The 20501-nt window shown below is 38.5% G+C and overlaps 1 protein-coding gene across 1 annotated transcript in view; it reads right to left on the bottom strand.

The window, feature by feature from the left end:
* The window catches only part of GADL1 (glutamate decarboxylase like 1), a 166015-nt gene that overhangs the window by 31011 nt on the left and 114503 nt on the right, over positions 1-20501 (bottom strand). The window contains exon 14 of the mRNA XM_015132407.3: positions 19948-20037. Within this exon, the coding sequence (XP_014987893.1) occupies positions 19948-20037 (90 nt within the window). The remainder of the gene's footprint in view (positions 1-19947; positions 20038-20501) is intronic.

The raw sequence follows: 20501 nt of genomic DNA, 5'->3' as shown, positions 1-20501 counted from the left end.
AGACTTGGTGGAAGAGTAAAAACTAATCCTGGATTCTTATCACTGAGATAAAGGCTTTCATGGTGACTCCAAGAGGGACTCCATTGTATTTCCATAAAGCAATTATTTATTTGCCTCATAGTGAAGTACTTTCATAAACAGAATCCTGTCCCATCCTTGCCATTAGGCAGCACTTTGTGAAAGCTGGTACAAGTGTCACCCTTTTGATAGTCTTCCCTGAGCTTCCAGTGGAAGATATAGGGGACTGATTCAACATTTATTCAATCTCCTTCTAAAGTCCCTATATTGCAGAGGCTTACACATTTCCAAAACTCCCTTGCAGTTAGTCTGATGTAATTTAAAGTGAACCAGCCAGATGTTACCTGCACAAAAGCTATAATTTCAAACAAGTGGGAGAAGAGTCATAATGATAAAAATCCGTGTTCCCCCCTGCCCCCCCAATCTAGTGCAGATCACGATGGAGGTGGTTGGATTTAGTGCTGGCATTTCTTAAGGCAAATTCACAATTCAACAGGCCTCTGCAGATTGGAGCAGAAGCAGCAGCTCCCTGGGTACCCCAGTTTTGGGGTAGAACTTGGACATCTGTCTCTAGCTCTCCCAATGATTATGTAAATCTTTAATTCTCTATAAACCTTTTTCTTCCAAAATTAGCCAGAGTATATTCTACTCTCTGCACTTGATTTCTAAACAATAGCTAAGAGGAGCTCTTGCTCTTTTTTTTCTGTACCTCCAGGACTTGTTCTTGCACATAATTGTTACACTGGACGTTTTATTACAGTAACTCTTGGATACATTCATATTTTCCTCAAGTTGAAAGCTTGATGGAAGATGCTATGTCATTTTCACCTTTGATATTTCCCATAGTGCTTGGCACAAAGCATTTGCTGAATTGAACTGAGACAGGTTCCCACAGTAACACTATGGTAAGCTAAAGCCTAATTTTGAATTGTCACTAGGTCTTATTATTCCATATTCTGTACATTGCTAAATTATGTTTAAACTGTTTTAAAAGTGACCATCCTTATTTGTGGTAGATTAGGTTCTTCAGAAATACTAATGTATCCTCACTACTTCACTTCCTTGGAAGTGTAATATATTTCCCTGCTTCACTGACACTGGATTTGTGCATATGGCTGGATTTGGCTAACTGCAGTGGAGTATCGTCTCCAATATCTTCTAAGGTTGGGCTCAGTTATGCGATTCACTATGGCCAAGCTGATGTCAGCGGATATAACAGACTCGCAAAATGCTCTTATGCAGCTGGGCTTGTGCTGTGTGCCTCTATCATACGAACATTCCTCAGACGGTCCAGTTGTTCAAGAAAGGATAAGAGATTCACGGAGCACAGCCACCCCCAGCCAAGTTCAGCCTAATTAGCTACCTAATCTGCCTTTTACCTGCAGATGCATCAGCGATAAATGCTTATTGTCTTGTATCATTAAAGTTTTGTGATTGTTTCACAGTGTGACAATGAGTCATGTTTCTAGAGAATTCTTTCAAAGAAAACGATGTTACCAGAAGAAGGCATACACTGGTATGAAGTTTAATACTTCCCTCTAGGACACTTCCTTCCTGCACAACCATCTTCCTCCTCGAGGCTCATCTCCTTCATTTCCATAGCAATACACATTACTCGTGCCCCAGTTACTTACTGACTTGACCTTATATCTTTCTGCATTATCAATAGATGGTACTCAAAAATTTTGCTTCTCTTCATTAAGCTTTCGTCTCTTTTAAAAATCATTTTCAGGGACTTGTATCGCTCTCTATGGAAAACTCCTAAATTCTGTCCAACCTTGGACTTTTTCTTAAGTCACAGCCACCAAGCTCTAGCTACCAACAGACTGTCTGTAGCTGGCATTCTTCCTAACATCTTACATAAAACTCTCCAAACCACATCCAGCAATGTTTTCTTAAAGAGGAAACAGAAGAGTGAGTTTTCTCTTACCATCTTCCAGGCCATCTATACACAAAATCGGTTATCGTTACCTTCTTCTCACCATACCAGACTCCAAATTTTAATAATTACCACATATCTTAAGTGTTCTGACAGACATTCCAAAGGAAGTTACTTATTAGGTTAGTGGAGCTTCTAATTTGAAGGAATACTATTTGAAATCATTTTTGTAAAGCAAAGAGCAATTTTGATTATGTAACTTGTCCCTGAATTGGTTCTCTAATTTCAGGACTTCTACTCCATATGTTTTTCTTCAGCTGGGGGCAGGGTGATGATGGGCAGCATGTGGAGCATCATATATACTGATAAAGATTTCAGGTAGTCATTTGCAGAAGGGAAAGGACATAGGGAAACCGGCCATTCCTGCTTCAACCAGCAAAATTAAAGGCTGATGTCCTGTGCTGTTCTAAAAAATCAGTGGCTAATAAACATAAGCAATATTTACCTCGACTGGCAAAACAAGGATTAAAATTTACCATGCAGAACACAGCCCACAGAACATTTTGCAACTGGATAACTTTTTTTCATTTCAAAAAATGTAACCCTGTCAGGTTTCACATAGGCATTGAATGAAGGATCTCTGAAGAGATCCTGGATGTAAATCTTATATTGTGTGCTTTATTTACTTTAATAACATTCCAGCTTTCCTCTAAATCAGGCTATATTTCTATCACATACATTGAGAGAGGTTCTATCATGGATAGCAATGAGAATTCTGAGTCTCTAGGGAGAAGACAGCCTTTCAAAGCTCCTCAACAAGCTTAAGCTAAAATTGACTCAATGTTTATTTGGTGAATTCTAGGCATAAACAACTAAGTTAACCAAATATTGTAGGGTTTATTGACAAAACAAGTAGCCAAGTCTTCTTCCAGGCACCCAGTGTTGGTGGCACACACACATTTTCATGGTCAATGAACTGCAGAACCTGGGGATAGATATGTTTATTTTTACTGCATGGTATATTTTAGCTCCTATATACTACCCAAGTTTTTAGTGCAAAGGGTTATTGAGTAAGCTTCCTTCCCTGACTCTGAAGCTGACATTTGTTTTGCATCTGGAAAGTCTTTCAGTCTAAAACTTTATCCAATTGAAACTGTCAATCCTTAGCATGCTGTAGTAATAATTAAAAATTTTTAGAGGTATCCATTTGCATGTGAGGCAAGTGGACAGAAAAGTAACATTATTAGACCAGTAAGGAAAAAATCTGGAACACATTTTCTACCTTGTAATCACAATACAGCATCCCCTCCACCCAGTACCTCTACCAATTAGATTCAAACCTATGGTCAATATTTTTAATGGCAATCTTGAAACAGCACAACACAAAAATGCTGCATTTCACAGCATACATAATATGACATTTATATGCATGTGTATATGTATTTGCATATAATATCTAGGGCCGTGGGAGGAGTGGGAGTCTAATAGAGTATCTGGAACTAAGGCACAAAAGAGGCGAGACATTGAGTACAGACCTTGCAATGTGACCTGAGCAGGTAAGAGGTTTGGATGTAGGAGACAAAGTCTACATCACTAAATGCCTTGACTACCCTGCTTAGGAACTCATGTTTTATAGAGAAGGCAGCAGGAAAGTCTTTACATAGTGGAATTGAAGGAGTCAATGGCTGTTTATACAAGGCCTCTAACAGTGAAGAGAGAAGAGGGGCTTGGGGTAGTGACAACGCTAGGAGTACGCGAATTATGTCGAGAAGGTTCATGGCAGTAATCTAAGTGAGAAAAAAGCAAGGACATATGCTTTAAAAGGCTTCCTTTTCTACCTGGTAATTCAATACAAGGTCCTTTGGAAGACTAAAAGTTTTCATGCGATTTTTCTGAATTGGTCACAGCATGAAAAAAATACACAAAGCATATCTGAACTCATGTACTTCAACAACTTCGAAGTCGAATTAGAAACTTATTTTTATAATAAACTTTTTAAATTTTAATTTTTGTGGGCACTTAGTAGGTGTGTAATTTTGGGGGTACATGAGATGTTTTGATGCAGGCATGCAATGTGAAATAAGCATATCATGGAAAATGAGGGATCCATTCCCTCAAGCATTTATCCATTGAGTTGCAAATGTCCCAACTATACTTGTTAAAAATGTACAGTTATTGGCCGGGTGCGGTGGCTCAAGCCTGTAATCCCAGCACTTTGGGAGGCCGAGACGGGCGGATCACGAGGTCAGGAGATCGAGACCATCCTGGCTGACACGGTGAAACCCCGTCTCTACTGAAAAATACCAAAAAAAAAAAAACTACCCGGGCGAGGTGGCGGGCGCCTGTAGTCCCAGCTACTCGGGAGGCTGAGGCAGGAGAATGGCGGGAACCCGGGAGGCGGAGCTTGCAGTGAGCTGAGATCCCGCCACTGCACTCCAGCCTGGGCAACAGAGCGACACTCCGTCTCAAAAAAAAAAAAAAAAAATACAGTTATTGACTAGTGACTCTTATGCAATCAAATAGAGGTCTCGTTCATTCTCTTTATTTTGGACCCATTAACCATGCCTACCTCCCAGACTCCCACTACCCTTCCCATTCTCTGGTAACCATCTTTCTAATGTCTTCAATTGTTTCTTTAGATCCCACAAATAACTGAAAACGTGTGATGTTTGTCTTTCTGTGCCTTATTTCACTTAACATTACAATCTCCAGTTCCATCCATGTTTCAAATGACTGGATCTCATTCTTTTCTATGGCTGAATAAGACTTCATTGTGTATATGTACTGTACTTCATCTGCAGATGGACACTTAGGTTGCTTTCAAATCTTAGCTATTGTAAACAGTGCTACAACAAACATAGGAGTGCAGTTTTCTCTTCCATATACTGATTTCCTTTTAGGTAGACAATTAAAACTCTATAGGACCATAAATAGGTACAATCATGTCAATTAAAAGTAAAACTGTATAAAGGTACATACAAATTACACATGTATGTATGTGTATTTATACATATACATACTCAACTTACAATGGGTTTACATACCCATGATTCCATCATAAATTGAAAGTATTGGCCAGGTGCGGTGGCTCACACCTGTAATCCCAGCACTTTGGGAGGCCGAGGCGGGTGGATCACAAGGTCAGGAGATGGAGACCATCCTAGCTAACACAGTGAAACCCTGTCACTATTAAAAATACAAAAAAAAAAAAAAAACTGGGTGTAGTGGCCAGCGCCTGTAGTCCCAGCTACTCAAGAGGCTGAGGCAGGAGAATGGCGTGAACCTGGGAGGCGGAGCCAAGATTGTACCACTGCACTCCAGCCTGGGCGACAGCGAGACTCCGTCTCAGGAAAAAAAAATATATATGGTAAGTCAAAACTGTATTTTATTATACCTAACCTACCAAATATCACAACTTAGCCCAATCTACCTTAAATATACTCAGGCACTTAGACTATAGTTGGGCAAAATCATCTAACAGGAAGCCTACTTTATAATAGTGTTGCAGATCTCATAGACTTTATTGAATACCGTACATTACATCAAAATTGCAAGTTTCTCACATTGGAAAGTTGAAAAATCCTTAGGTCTAAGCATTGTTAGTCTTAAAGACCACATCTTTATATATCTGTCTCCATCTATAGATACATAGATATACATAATCTTCAGTCAGCTTTTGACCAGAAAATTCTAAATGAAGAAATGTGAATATATCAGAAAATATCACCTTTAAATGATATAACTTGGTTATCTATATTTGAAAAATGACTATAAATCCTCTTGATAATACAAAGGAAAAAAACTTTCCATTGACTTTTTTTCTTAACAAAGAATAAAAAACTATAGAATATTCCTATTAAACTAACATCAAATCTCTAAATGAGGATACAGGATTTAAAATATTCCATAATTTGGTAAAAATAGCATAGAAAGTTTTTAACATTCATAAAAATTCAAATGCATATTTACTTATGTTTATTAAATATATTAACATTACCGAAGTGATTTTATATTTAAACTTCATACAAAACAAAATAAAAATTGCCTGATTTAAGTTTTTCAAAATTTTTTTCTTCATGTCCTCATTTATCTTAATAGTTATAAGAACATATTTTTAGATCTGAGTCACTTTCCCTACTCATTGTAAGAAGATACACAGTATAAACTAATTTCTAAGACATGATCGGTGTGTAGACTGAGAAACCCTGCAAAATTTGTAAGATTATACTTAAAATATAAAAAATATAACTCATAAGAAAAGTAAAACTACAGGACCTGTGCATTAAAGCTGTTTGATTTTCAGTTTACTTCCAATTTTATGGAAAAATTGAGCCAAGTGTAGTTACATTTTATCTTTCCGACTATCTTTCATACTACTCGGTCCTTCTTTATAATTTTTCTAAGCCCCTTACTAAGCATTTAGAGAAATCACTCGAAGGATATGTACCAAGCATCAAGAACAGTGGAACACAATAGATGCTCAATAAATATATTGTTTAATGAATAAGCAAGTTCCCATGAGAATTCTCTCTGATCATCTTACACTTGTTAACTCACATGATAGATGTGATTAGTACCAAACTAAACTGCCACAGCATTCTAGTCTACCTCAGTACACTTCAGTGTGTCAGCTCACCCCAGGTTGTACTGACAATCTCCATTCGGAATTAGGCAGGTGATACTACAATGATTAAAGCAAGCTCTGCTGTGGTACTGCCAGAATTTGAATTATTCCTATCCTTAAAACAGTGAGGCACTACCATTTCTAGAACATCCTGTAAGGTGGGGACACTTTCATAAAGCATAATCCAAGGACAGATTGTAGGAAAAGTCTGACAATGGAGGTTTAGCCATCTTGTAGTCACAACAGTAAATTGACTTTTTTTCTTTTTTCATTCTGAACTGATTTGGCCAGCAGAACCAAAACTAGATATCAATTTACAACCCTAACTCTGCTAGATTTACGCAAGACAGAGGAGGGTAGTTCCCTCGAAGGCAATGTTAGGAGAGCCATCAAAATGTTCATCTCCCCTAACATGTCTTCCTTATTAAGCTGTCCTTATCCTGAGAATTCCCCACACAGATCACTCATCAGAAGTGGTGGCTCTCAGCTCTTCCTGCACATCAAAAGCCAGATAAAAAGATGATCCTAGGTTTTTACTGCAGACCAACTCAATCACACTTTCAGGATGAGTGGTCATATTCTGTAAAACTATAAGTGGGATAATGGACAAAGAACCACAATGTCTTCAGGAAGCCACGATAAGCATATAAGTTGTCCAAATCAAGTTCATGCCTTTATTGATTCAGCAAAATATTATGCATCCTACTATGTGATAGCAACATCGTGAAAACATACAAGAACAATCAACCCCATTATTTAACATTCAGTACCAGGGCTTGCTTCATGGGTGTGCAACCTGTGCAGCTGAACAAGGCCCTGCCCTCAGAAGGGTATGCTTGGTTTAATGCTCAGCTGTCAGCATCTTAAGACTCTGGGTAATTTTGGAACAAGGAGCCCTACATTTTTATTTTGCATGAGTTTTTGTAGTAGCCAGGCTTGGGAAGGTTGAAACTCAAATATGACCCTAGTGTGACACATTGTCCCCACCTTCATCTCCCCTGCAATCTACTGTATCATAGGGAAATCGTAATGCATCATCCCTGTGCTAACATTCATCAGCTATTTTCCCCTATGCATTGCGTCATTTCTCACTGTCTCTCGCCTCTAGCTTGACATAATCTTTTCCAACGCCCCCCACCCCCCACAATATTGGTTTCCTATTGTAACTGCCGAGACAGGGGAAGAAAATGTCATAAAAGTATCTGAAAAGGGTACTCATGCTCAGGTGCCAGGAAATAAGTTCTTGGGAAAGCTGAGAGGCTGACCTTCTAATTTTAAATTGGAGTCAGACATAAAAACTGACTATTGGTTAGATGACATTGGTTAAAAGCTATAAATGGCTTACAAACGATTACATCATTCCCCATTCAGAGGAGGAGACAAGTATATATCTGGGGCCTCCAGGAAGGAAATTGAACATGGGGCACCAAGAATGAAGAGGTGGTAGAATATAGGCACAAGACACCAGGGACAAAGAAAGCAGAGAGAAAATACAAGGAGGTGGTGGCAATGCTCAATTCACTCTCATTAACCCTGAGCACCAGGGATTCTTCAAGATGTGCAACCAGCACAGTCACAAGCTCCTGAGCAGACAAAGGCCTCATGCTTGGTGGTAATGCTGTACTGTTGCCATCTTGAAATTTTTAGTAGTTTCTGGAAAAGGAACCCCACATTTTTACTTTACACCAGGCTCTGCAGATTATGTAGCCTGTCCTACTTAGCACTATATAAAGTGGTTAACATGTACTATCCTATTTAGTCCCTGAAAATCTACAACATATTACTGTGATTTTTTGTTGTTGTTGTTTGTTGTTTTGCATGAGGAAACAGGCATGGAGCAGTAAAATACTTTGCCAAAAGGCACATCACGAAGAAGTGATGAAGCCAGAACTCGCATCCGGGTTTTTCTGACTGCCAAGCCAGTGTGTTTTTAATGACAGTGATAGGCTGGCTTTCCAAGTAAAGACAGGAGCCAGGTGGCTCAGTCGGCTAGACCACAGGGGACGTAAACAGGATTAGCAGAGGACAAGGTAAGAAGGTTGAGTAAATGAGATCACTGTAGTCCCTGAATGATTATAGACTCTTTCCTATGGGACAAGGGGAAACATGAAAGTTGACATATTGAGAGTTGGACTTTAGGGATTCTATTGTGATAGTGTTAAGGTATTTTGTTGAGCAAACAAAAAGGCATGGAGAAGATATCTTGGGCTCATATAGTCCTTCAAATGTGAGGTAACAGGATGAATAATAATGAAAGCTAATATTTATCAAGCATTTACTCTGTGCCAGGCACAATGCTAAGCACTTTACAGTATTTAAGCATTATACCAGTCAATCCCCATCACAGTTCTGTGAGGTAGGTAGTTTTTAACATCCTCATGTTATTGATGGAAAAATAAAAGGAAAGCAAGTTTCAGTAACTTGTTCATGGTCACGCAGCCACTGAGCGGCAGAGGCATTATTTACTTAACTCCAGAATCGGTGATTTAATCTTCAATAAGAATATTTAAAAGATGCCATTTTTAACTTAAAGCGTTCTAAAATATATAAAAACTAAAAATTATTAAAGAATGCCATTTTACAAAGGAATCCAGGAGGATAGAGTTTTAGCAGATTTGAGAACTATTGTAAAGGAAAACTATTTTAAATCCTTTAGTTCTTGGCACAAAAAGAGACGCAGATCAATAGAACAGATTGGAAAACTGAAATAGTGTTTAAAATTGTAACACATAAGTACCCCCAAAATAAAGTGTTAGGAGGAATTAATTAGAAAAACTGGATAATACTTTGAGGAAATGATCAGGTTAGATTCATACTTTGCATGGTGCACTAAAATAACCCCTACATGGATTAAGGAGTTAAATACAAAAAATTGAATGACAGTAAAGCCAGCAGGAGATAGAATTAGAATATCAGATTTGTGAGAAAACAGTAACTTCAGCTTTGAAGCAGTGGAATAAATTATGCAGGAAAAGATTGACAGATTTGAATACATAAAAAATTTAAAACTTCTGTACAATGAAAAAACGGCAAGACTAAATACAAAGGACATTATACTGAAGGCAATATTTGCTTTCCATGTTACAAAGACAGCTTTAAAACCCAAACCATGTTACCCTTATTCAAATTTACAAAGGAAAACATCAGATCTCAAATATAAATACTTAAAATATGAAAATGGATACACTGATAATCATGAGAAATTGTTCAGCCTACCAACAATTAATAAATACATATATGTGTAAAATAAAACTTTAGAAAGGTAAAAAATCGTATCTCTCTAACTCCCCATACTCACCTTATCCCTACAACACCCAATGTTGTCAGAGTTAGATTGAACCTGGTGTGCGCATTCCTTACTGCTGGCATTGTAAATGTATGCAGACTTCTTAAAAAATAGTAATACAAACTAATCAGGCTCAAAGTCGCATGAGTGTTTTCATAGTCAGCAATTACATTTTGAGAATTTTATCTCCTGGAAATAGCAAAAGTAGATGTGAGCGAAAAAAGATGTTCATCTGTTATTGTTTACAGTGGCAAAATCCTGGAAACCTAAATACCCCAAATTATGGGAATGGTTTTATAAATTATGACTTGTTACAGAGGGCAAGCCATTTGAAGATTCTTATTTTTCAGGAGTTTGGTCCAAAGGGATGAGGAAAGAGACAGTGTGAAGTAGCTTGAGGGGAAAACAATATTAAGGAAAAATTGTCATTTCTTTCGTTGAAGCCTGTACATGTTTATCAATTGAGGGGGGAACAAGATATCGGAGGAAATAAGAATGAAATTTTGAGAAGGGGAGAGGGAGAGAAGAAAGGACAGGAAGCGGGGGAGGGGGGGAGAAGGAAGAGAATGGCGAGACTGCAGGTGCAGTGACCTCTGAGGCATGAAGAAGCCTCAAAGGCAAACGTGGAAAAGTTTGCTTTGGAGACAAAGGATGTGACTTCCTCTGAGATAAAGTGGAAGAAAGAAACATATCTGAAGTGAAGAGAAGGAACAATTTGATCCTCTGAGAATTTCTGACTTGAGTCTTTCTTGGTCTGGCAGAATCGGATACCCTTGGCACCTGTGATGCTGTAATTCTGTAACATTTCACAGTTGTTCACTCAGCATTTAGTGTGTCATTTTCCAGCTATGACCAAAAACGTGAGCAAAAGTGCCACCAGGGGGCAGGCTGGGCACTGGCAAAGGACTTCAAAGAGAACATGGAAAAAAGTCTTTTGCTTTCAGCCCAGGGGTCCATTCTTTATTTTTGCAACAACAAATACTGCATCAAGTCCAGAGCAATTTCCTTAATGGTTATGTTGTGGGTATGGATTTTGCTCCATAAACTCAAGTGTGCAAGAAATGTCACAGTACTATATTTTCTCTAAATAAAATTAAATCCAACTGCAAGCCACCATCCTAGGCAAGGCTGCTGAAAGTCGCTCAGTCGTTATTACAGCTCCCACAGCCCCAAAGGATTCTATAGAGGTAATGAGGATCTTATTCAGTGCTCATGTTTAGGTCATTGGTCCATCCAGTGACCAGTGAAATATTTATGACCTGACCCAACATGTCTTGGTACACTGACAGTGCTGTATCCTTATCTGTTAGGATATGGGCAGAAGTTCCAATGTCTGGAACACATGTGCGCACACCACCCCCCCCCCCCCCCGCCGATAACTCCTTAGGAATCATCCTCAGCTTCCCTGCTTTGTGTAACCTATCTGTAGAAATTGTCTCCTGTACCCTCCTCTGGCTTGAGGGAAATTTCTCCTGCTTCCTCCTGTGCCTGCCTCTTTGTTGCCTCTATGGTCTCATCACGGGCCAGCTTAGGTTACTAGAACATCTAGGAAGCTGGACATCTTCAGAACACACAAACCTCAGGAGAGGCATGAAAGCCCAGAGGCCCTGTCTAATTCTTGGAATCCGGAAAGGAGAAAACACAAGACCAAAACGCACCCACACCCATATGTCTAAATTGTGTTGCCACATTTGCCACAAGGTTACAGTCCTTAAAACACTCACTTGACAGTCTGACAGCGTGAGACAGTTTTTCGGTAGATGACAGAGCTCAAGCATCCCTCAAAGTCGATAGTGGGCCAACCCCAGAATTGTTGCCATGGAGGAGCCAAAGATGAGACAAACTCTCAAGGAGCTTCCAGTGACACACACAGGTAATCAAGGACTGATGAATTTAGGTAGGAATTGCAAGCTTAAAAGCCTGAAGACCAGATCCCACTGACAAATGTGTATCACACGTTTCTAAATTATTTGCCAATATTGAAAACATTAAAAACAGAGTTCATGTAAGCATCTGTACATTATCTAGCTTCTCTTAAAAATAAGACTTGGCAACTCCGACCTGCATTCCTGCATGGCAGTCATGATTAGGAGCTGAGTAGAGGTTGTTCCCTTTAGCTGGGGCCAATATACTTCAGTGTATCACAGTCCCCATCACTCCCTCCTGTGTTATGCTCGAGCTCCTCTCATTTATGCCACTTGTCTAGCTTCTATATGTATTTGGGTTTGCAACTCGACTGAGTAAATCAAATAAAATCATAGATACACAGCGATAAGTGGTCCATAAGCATTAATTAAGCTTCTGCCTTTCCCTGATGTTCACCCTGATATATTTGGAAATTCAGAATTATTTCACTTAGACCTTACATGAACAGACATTAAAGAAACAGACTTAAGTGATAAACTTGGCTCATGTGCAAATGTTACACAGAAAGCCAGTGGCACTCCAGTACAGAGAATAGTATACTTTTGCCTCATATGTGTGTCTATAGAACAATAGACCTGATGTACAAAAAGATGTTCGTGAAATGCAGCTTTAGCTGTTCCTTGGCCTCATTTCCTATGACTGTCATCAAAGGTGCCCAGTGGATCAGTCGGTCACAAGTGAACAAGTGTTTACTGTTGTGAGCTGTGGGTGGCCACTCCCATGAAAATTCCTCTGATAACTGGTCTCATCCTGGCCTTAGGCCTCTGAGGTCAGCCTCAGTCTGCAGTAAATGCCAGCTTCATTCTTCTCTATTTTAATTTTCAAGAGATAGGCCAAACTCAATGTATGCCACAACAGATTGGAACAGTCCAACAGAAATAAGAGAAGGGAGGCTGTTAAACTCAAGGAAAGAAAGAAATTTATAATGAGGACATCTGTACTTATCTGGCTTTCCTGGAGAGTTCAAGTTACTAGCCATAAAACACTTATCTATGAAAATGTTTAAAGACCACAAAACAACATATTAGCAAATAAGTAAAGTAATAAATTCATTGAAACATGCTATTAAACACAAAGGAAAACTCATGAACTTCCCCTCAAACATGCACATACAACAAGAATTTTATTGGTACTTTTTGTTGGTTGAAATTGTATAAATCCAGTGGAGTATATTTAGAAAGACAACAATTAACAACTGGAAAAGAGATGAGCATAAAAGCAAGAAAAGCACTGAATATTCCCTGCCCTCCAGCTGAAGGGACACTCCAGCTTCAGCAATCAGCTGAAGCTGGCCATAATTATATCAGAAGTACCTAAGTGGCTTCTTGACCCTTAGTTGCAGAAAGGCATAAGAACAAAACTGATTACCATTAGAATGCATGACAAATTGTACATAATATCTCTACCTGACAGAATACTTAAAATAACATTTAATATTAGCTTTTAATAGTTCAGGGGAAAGAGCATATGTCTACAAAACACAGAATATTCATTAGCTAAGCATTCTTGAAATCTACATCCCAGCCACTATCCAAATAAGGGGAGCCTCTTAAGTCATATTTAGAACTATTTTCTTTAAAAGGCACTTTGATATTAGACTCTTTAAACATAAATTTTAAACTACAGCTTGAAAGTGATAGGAAACAGGATTTTTTGAAGGATATACTATAAATTCTGTAGCATAAAGTTTAAAAAAGAATCTAATCTTTGAACATTTTTTAAAGCGCTGCACCTTTGAAGACCCAGGTGCTTTTAGTTCACAATCCAAAATTGAGTGATTGAATATACTAATGTCAAAGACAATGACAAAAGAAAATCAGAATTCTGAAAAATACACAAGCCTTCAATTGTGAACTTGTGCACGTGTGTAAGCATATCTGAGTCCCTAAAAGATCAGAAGACATTATATACAGAACTGCTGTTGGAGTGGCTAGAAATATGTCCAGATACTAGACACGCAAAAACACATTCAGAAAATAAATGGGGCAAGGAAAGAGATGCTAAAACCCTCCCTTAAAATCCAAAGCAGCAGCCTGTGTGGATGTCTTCACTGTGAGGTTTCCACAGTGACGTTTCCACATCACCCTACCCAGATTATGCAGTCTCATCTTCAAGTGCCGTTAATCAGAAACCTGCCAGGGAGAATACTTAAATTCTTAAGATATCTGGGATATCATCAAGTTTTATCACCAAACAATAAAACCCATCAAGTAGATTTTTAAGATTTATTTCCCCTCTACTATTGAGAAAGGAGCCTGTTATAAATAACATTAGTCACGTCACAAATCTGCAGGTCAGCAAATGAGAAAAAACAACCATACATGAATACAAAAAGACAGCTTGTTAATTACTTTTAAGAATGTAAATTTTGTTGGCATAATGTAGAATTATTTATGAAATATTGACAAAAGAAGAAATCTTCATCAGAGTACCAAGTAATGACGGGGCAAAACAAACGAGTGGAATTTTCAATTACATTCTCTGGGTCTAACATTTCCCATCTTATCTTTGCATTCTATCCTCAACTTACTCGTTCTCAATATCTGATCACTATCGGGCAGCTTCAGAAGAAGGAAACATACAAACTTATTTCAAGAAGTCACTTTAGAAAGCAAAGTATAGGGCTGGGTGCGGTGGCTGACGCCTGTAATCTCAGCACTTTGGAGAGGCCAAGGTTGGGTGAATCGTGAGGTCCAGAGTTGGAGACCAGCCTGGCCAACATGGGTAAAACACCATCTCAACTAAAAATATTGAAAACTAGCTGTGCGTAGTGGTGAGTAGCTGTAATCCCAGCAACTCAGGAGGCTGAGGCAGGAGAGTCGGTTGAACCCAGGAGGCGGAGGTTGCAGTGAGCCAAGATTGTGTCACTGCACTCCAGCCTGGGCGACAGAGTGAGACTCCATCTTAAAAAAGCAAAACAAAAAAAAGCAAAGTATAACTACCACAATGCCGGAAGCTTTCAGGGAAATCTAGGAAGCCTATTGAAGATCACTATGAACCACCACTATTAATGCCTCTAAACTGAATGTGTGTTTTAGCAAGGAGGGAGAGATGGGAAGGGATGACATTTGAACACAATACCTAGGAACGTGTCATAAGAGAAAATAGTTTGCAAACTAATCGATTGAATATTGTATAATGATCCTTAAAGAATGGTACAAGAAGATTAAAACATTTTAATATTTAAAACTTTAAAATTCATCCTTACAAAAATTTTATGTTAAATCTACATGCTATATTTCTCAAGTAATACGTGTAGATAATTTTAAAATGGTAAAAATGTACCATATTGGGATTAATGCTTAATTTTTCTGGCTCTTGGGAAATACATGGTTGAAACCTAGATAACTTCTGTCCAGATAAAGCACTCAGGGAAATCTGTGGCTTCATTGGATCAATTACTCCACTAAAGTATCTCATTTTATTGTTTTCACAAACATACACTAATTATAGAAAATTTTCAAACTGAAGAGAAATATAAAATCACCTACAATTGTAAAATATTTTGGCACCTCTTATGTACCCTTAAAGCATACACAGTATTTTATATGTACTCATGTACATTTAAGCATAAAATTTCGATATTGGTATAATACAGTGGCTGTTTCAAACCCCTTTTTAATATGAATTATTTTGAAACACAATTTTGTCTGGACACTACAAATTTGTTTATAAGTTATGTACTAAAATTTAACCAGTTCTCTATAGTAGAATATTTAGTTTCTTCTGAAATATTTGCTATTTTAAAATGCCTATGAATGTCTTAGTAGCTTCCCCCAATATTTCTATAACTATTTTTAAATAATACATTTTTAGAAAAGGAATTTGCTGAAAGAAAAATAAAGATATGTTTGATATGTTTTATAAAGTTGCTTTTCAGAAAAATGGTACAAAATTTACCCAAGAACAGCTTACAGGAGTCTCCTGACGCTCACCAACAGTAGACAATCAACATTGAAAACTCCAGTGATTTGTCAATTTGATTAGTGAAAGATGATATCCATTACCCAGTTTCCAGTGTTTCTCTAACTCCTGGACCAATTTACTCAGTATAAGAAATCACATAGGTTGAGTTAGCAAAGTGCCTTAGGATCAGACATGGAGGACTTTGGATGCCAAAGAGACAAGATTCAATTGGTAAGACATGCTAAGATTTTATTCTGTGGGACAGTGGTTCTCAAGGAAATGCTACTACACGCCTAGGGGATTACAGGAAATTTGGGCAAATGCTTTGGATTTTCATGATCTTGAGGGGGTTGCTACTGGCATTTAGTAGGTGGAGACCAGAGGTGTCAGCTGCCCTGCACTGTGTAGAGTTATCTTGAGTGACATTGAACTGTCCCATGTTTTATACAACTTTCAAATGTCCTAGTAGAAATGCATGAGGTAAGAAGCCTGATTATAATTATTCAAGCACAGAACCTGTTTTACGTACCAATGCCAAATATTTTGTGGCCATTTTTAATAGTTTTCTACCGTGTAAAGCAAGGGAAAAATGATTTCTTCAGAGTATTTGCAAAAGTTGTTCATCATTTTTGAAAAGTATATCACTAATACCATACTGTTACTGTTGTTTTCATCACCAATATCACCTACTTATAATAGTGTGCATTCATAAATAGCCTACATTCACTGTGTTTCTAAGAGTATATGCAACAATCTTATCACTTCCTCATGTCTTCCAGTACTGTCATGCTTAAGCACTTACATAAAATTTTTATTATAAACTTTCACATTGTATTATAAAGTCTTATGTTGCCCTTTACAAAACTGCGTATAGGGAGGTCATGTATTCCATTGGTTTCATTTTAGAAGAGTAAAGGGTATATTCTCCTAAATATTGTATTTTACTATAAATAGTGGTCATTGACTCGGATGGGTTTGAGACCTGTTGCTCTATGGGACTAGGGGATGGGAAGCAAGTCAGACTTCCAGCCAGAAGAGTGACATGATGAAGCAGAGATGGAGGTAAAGAGGGGCTGACAGTAAAGAAAAGAAACTGGAAAAGGAGATGGCAGGAGGCAAAGAGACCAGAAAATGAGACAAATACAATCTTGGGGAAGTAATGAAGACGTAAGATATCAATAATGAATGAGTCAGAAACAGGAGCATCTTATGGTGGGCATCTTGAAAAGAGGTCATTGGAACTCTGATCCAGTATCACAGTGTCATCGTATTGTTAGGCCACAGACTAAATTGTGTTCTCAAATAGTCTCACGTATGCGCACATACCTGCAAGCACACATGTACACTTATACCCTCCAACTCTCCAGATTCATTACCAAATAATCCCTCTCCCCTTCTGCCGCCAAATGGAAGATTTATCACACCAGTGATCCTGAAATCTGACAGCTCAACCTGACATTAGTCTGCATCAGAGGGGCAAAGCCTTAATTTGTGATTCTCTATTCAAGATAAACCCTAAAATAAATTTCAAGTATGCTTTAAGTACACTACAGGTTATAAATCATACACTTGCATTCTCATTCTACAGTAAGCATAAAACCACATAAACAATATGTATACATATACATATATGTCTCCCTTCCCCCTTGCCAAATTCATGCAGACACCTCGACTTGCAGGAGGAGAATGATAGGAAATTAAGAAACTCAGGACTAGTGATAATTTGTCTGCAGCAGGCATTTTTTCTATTCAGTAGCAACTATATAACAAATGAAGTTGTTACTAGATCAGGCAATAGCTGTAAATGGCAGAAAAGCATTTCCAAAATTAAGGGATGGAGAGTCCAAGATGGACAGTAAAGAAAATAAACTGGATATTTACCGTATGATCCACTTTGGCAAATATTGGGGATAAAAGAGAGGGGTCCCAATTCCTGCTCAATTCCCAATTAAGATAAAAAGTGCATTACACGCCGGGCGTGGTGGCTCATGCCTGTAATCCCAGCATTTTGGGAGGCCGAGGCTGGCGGATCACCTGAAGTCAAAGCCTGGCCAATATGGTGAAACCCCATCTCGACAAAAATACAAAAACTCAGCTAGGCATGATGGTGGATGCCTGTGATCCTAGCTACTCGGGAGACTCAGGTGGGAATCACTTGAACCTGGGAGGTGGAGGTTGCAGTGAGCAGAGATCGTGCCATTGCACCCCAGCCTGGGCGACAGAGCAAGACACCATCTTGGGCCGAAAAATGCATTATATTCTGTATTATATCCATACTCAATTTCAATTTTTTAAAGTAAACCAAAAGTAAAAAGTCCCCAAATATATGAATATCTAGTTATTCCTATCAGTCCAACAGTACTGAGTTAGTGAAACACAAATACCACATTCTTCATTGTTTTTCTTAATGAAAAAACAATTTCTAGCTTAGTGAGAACAATGGTGACCATATCTTTCTCAACTTGTAATTTATTTCTCTACCCTACCAAAAAATGTCAGCCACATTCCATCGAAGTGACAAAATGTTCCTCTAAATTCCCACATTGTCCAGTTCCTGTTTCTCTGAGTTACTTAACATCTGATATGTATTCTTAAGCACTTTGCTATTTTGCATGTGACAAAAATACAAGACAAATCCCAAGGTCTATGCTAACTGCCTGAAATAGGTAAGGGCACAGTTAACACCATCCATCTCTCCCCGTCTTTGCTACCTGATAAGGTTTGATAAGAGGTAGAAGACTTCTGTATTGGTCATCTATTATGTTACAGGTTAGGAGGTTTGAACCATGAATAAACAGAAAATGACCTGAAGCTAAATAGGACATGCTGCCAAGTGAGGCAATCAGTGACTATGACTTAAAGGCTCTGCCCTCTTCCTTCTAATTAGACTGGGGCAAAAATCCCAAGCTCTTTGCCATGGGAGACAAGGCTCCATGACCCTCCCTCTGTCTGTTACTCTTCTCACCTCCCATCACTGCTTCTTTGCACCCCTGTGGTCATGGAACCACATTCTCCTCTTGAGCCTGAGTCATCATGCTGTGATTCTTCCTGGAATCCACTTTACAATTGTCCCCTGACTGGCATCTGCTTATTGTTCAAAACTCAGCTCTAGTATCACACAATGGGGTAAATACCCTTTCTACTTTCACTGGCATAGTTAATCTCCATTCAGGCACTTCTTGGCTACCTTGTTATTGTCTCTCTACTCGTTGTCTCTGGGAATATTGAGTTTCTCAAGGGCAGAGACACATCCTTTTGATGTTTGTATTTCCAGTGCATAGTTTAGTGGACATCAGCAAATGTTTGTCACTTATCTGAGCAGGGAGTTTTTTGTTTTTTTGTCTTCTAAAGGCTATGGAACACAAAAATTGCTTAAAAAAAAAAAATCCTTTTCCCCCTGAGGGTAAGGAGGGGTTTGCAAGTCAGAGCTTTACTAACCAGGGTCATAAAGTCAGCTGTGCTGACTTGATCTCACTCAAGAGGGTAGGGAATTGCCTGATTTTGTTGGTGCTAGCCTGAGAATTTGCACTCTACATGACCACATAATCCCCAGTGGAACTCCCATGGGTTCACTTTCAATATGCATTATGTTCATACATCTGGAAAGTGGGATCAAATAGTGTTACTTGCAAGACTCCATAGTTCTTGGAAATCTGAATTAGAGGCAGGATTATAACTGGCAGGGCCATGCTAGGCAAGGAGTAGATGAGACACAAGCAGTCCCTGAAGCCTGGGGCCTCTCCTCACACTGTATGATCAGCCCCAACAGCTGTGTGTGAAGACACTTCCAAGCACATTTTGTTCAATGTTCAACTGAAACCCATTGCTAGCATCTCTTCTCTTCTATGTAATCTCCTTGGGTGTAAGATATAGGGCCTTTGTTGAAGACAGAAGGTCTCAAGCTCACAAAAAGTATCAGATTTAGACTTTTAACATTATTTTCCAAGTAAGGTGATACAACAGCCCAGATGCAGTAGCAGAGTTGAAATAGTCATTCATCACACAACTCTAACCTTGTGTCCCATGACCAGATGGCACTTCCTGAAGTACACTGTGAGCCAGAACTTCTAACAAATTCCATAATTATCTTACAACCTAATTGTTTTGAGAGTGTGTGTCAACCATGTTCATTTGTTAAATGTAAACAACGTCTACAACTGTTTGGCCTGTCATTACTTTTTAACAAACTAGAAGACACTTCTCTAGATAAGAGGGCCTAGCAAGCACAGAATTATTTATAGGATCAACAGATAATGTGCACTGAATCAACTTCATCAAAAAGAAAAATACCATTTACTTATTACTTACCAAATTAAGTTTTGCCCAGAACTCAGGTCCTTCTTCCATCTCTCTGAGGCTCGGTGGAATGTACCAAAAGCAAATATTGGCATATTCAGGCTGAGAATTAGAAAAAATTTAAAATTGTCATCCTAAGATTTATCTTAGAATGCAATTAAATACTTTGAAAACTTAGTTTCTTTAAGGGTTACCATGTGTATAAAACTTTAACATATCACAATCTTAGAGTAACAATCCCTTCTGCCTTCTGATAACATCCTATTTAAAAATTTTCTTCTCCATAGTGTGCACCTAGTGGGTTCCTTCATCTTAATGTGAAAATAGGAAAAAAGTTAAGTTTAAGGCTGACTCAACCCAGCTTTGTCAGTTAGTGCCTGCTTGCATATATGCTTAGAGATGCCCTGGATCCTTTCTCTCCAACACTGATCCTTAAGTTATTTGCTATATCATCATAGGCTTCCAATAATTATTTTTCTTAAGGCAGCCAAAGTTGGCCCCCTACACCTGACAAATGCAAAAGCTTTGATTACCTGTGAGTTGATAGCAGCACGACATGTGTGGGC

This window comes from Macaca mulatta, chromosome 2, assembly GCF_049350105.2.
Source record: "Macaca mulatta isolate MMU2019108-1 chromosome 2, T2T-MMU8v2.0, whole genome shotgun sequence".
Classification (NCBI taxonomy): domain Eukaryota; kingdom Metazoa; phylum Chordata; class Mammalia; order Primates; family Cercopithecidae; genus Macaca; species Macaca mulatta.
This window is presented reverse-complemented; position numbering and strand designations above follow the sequence as displayed.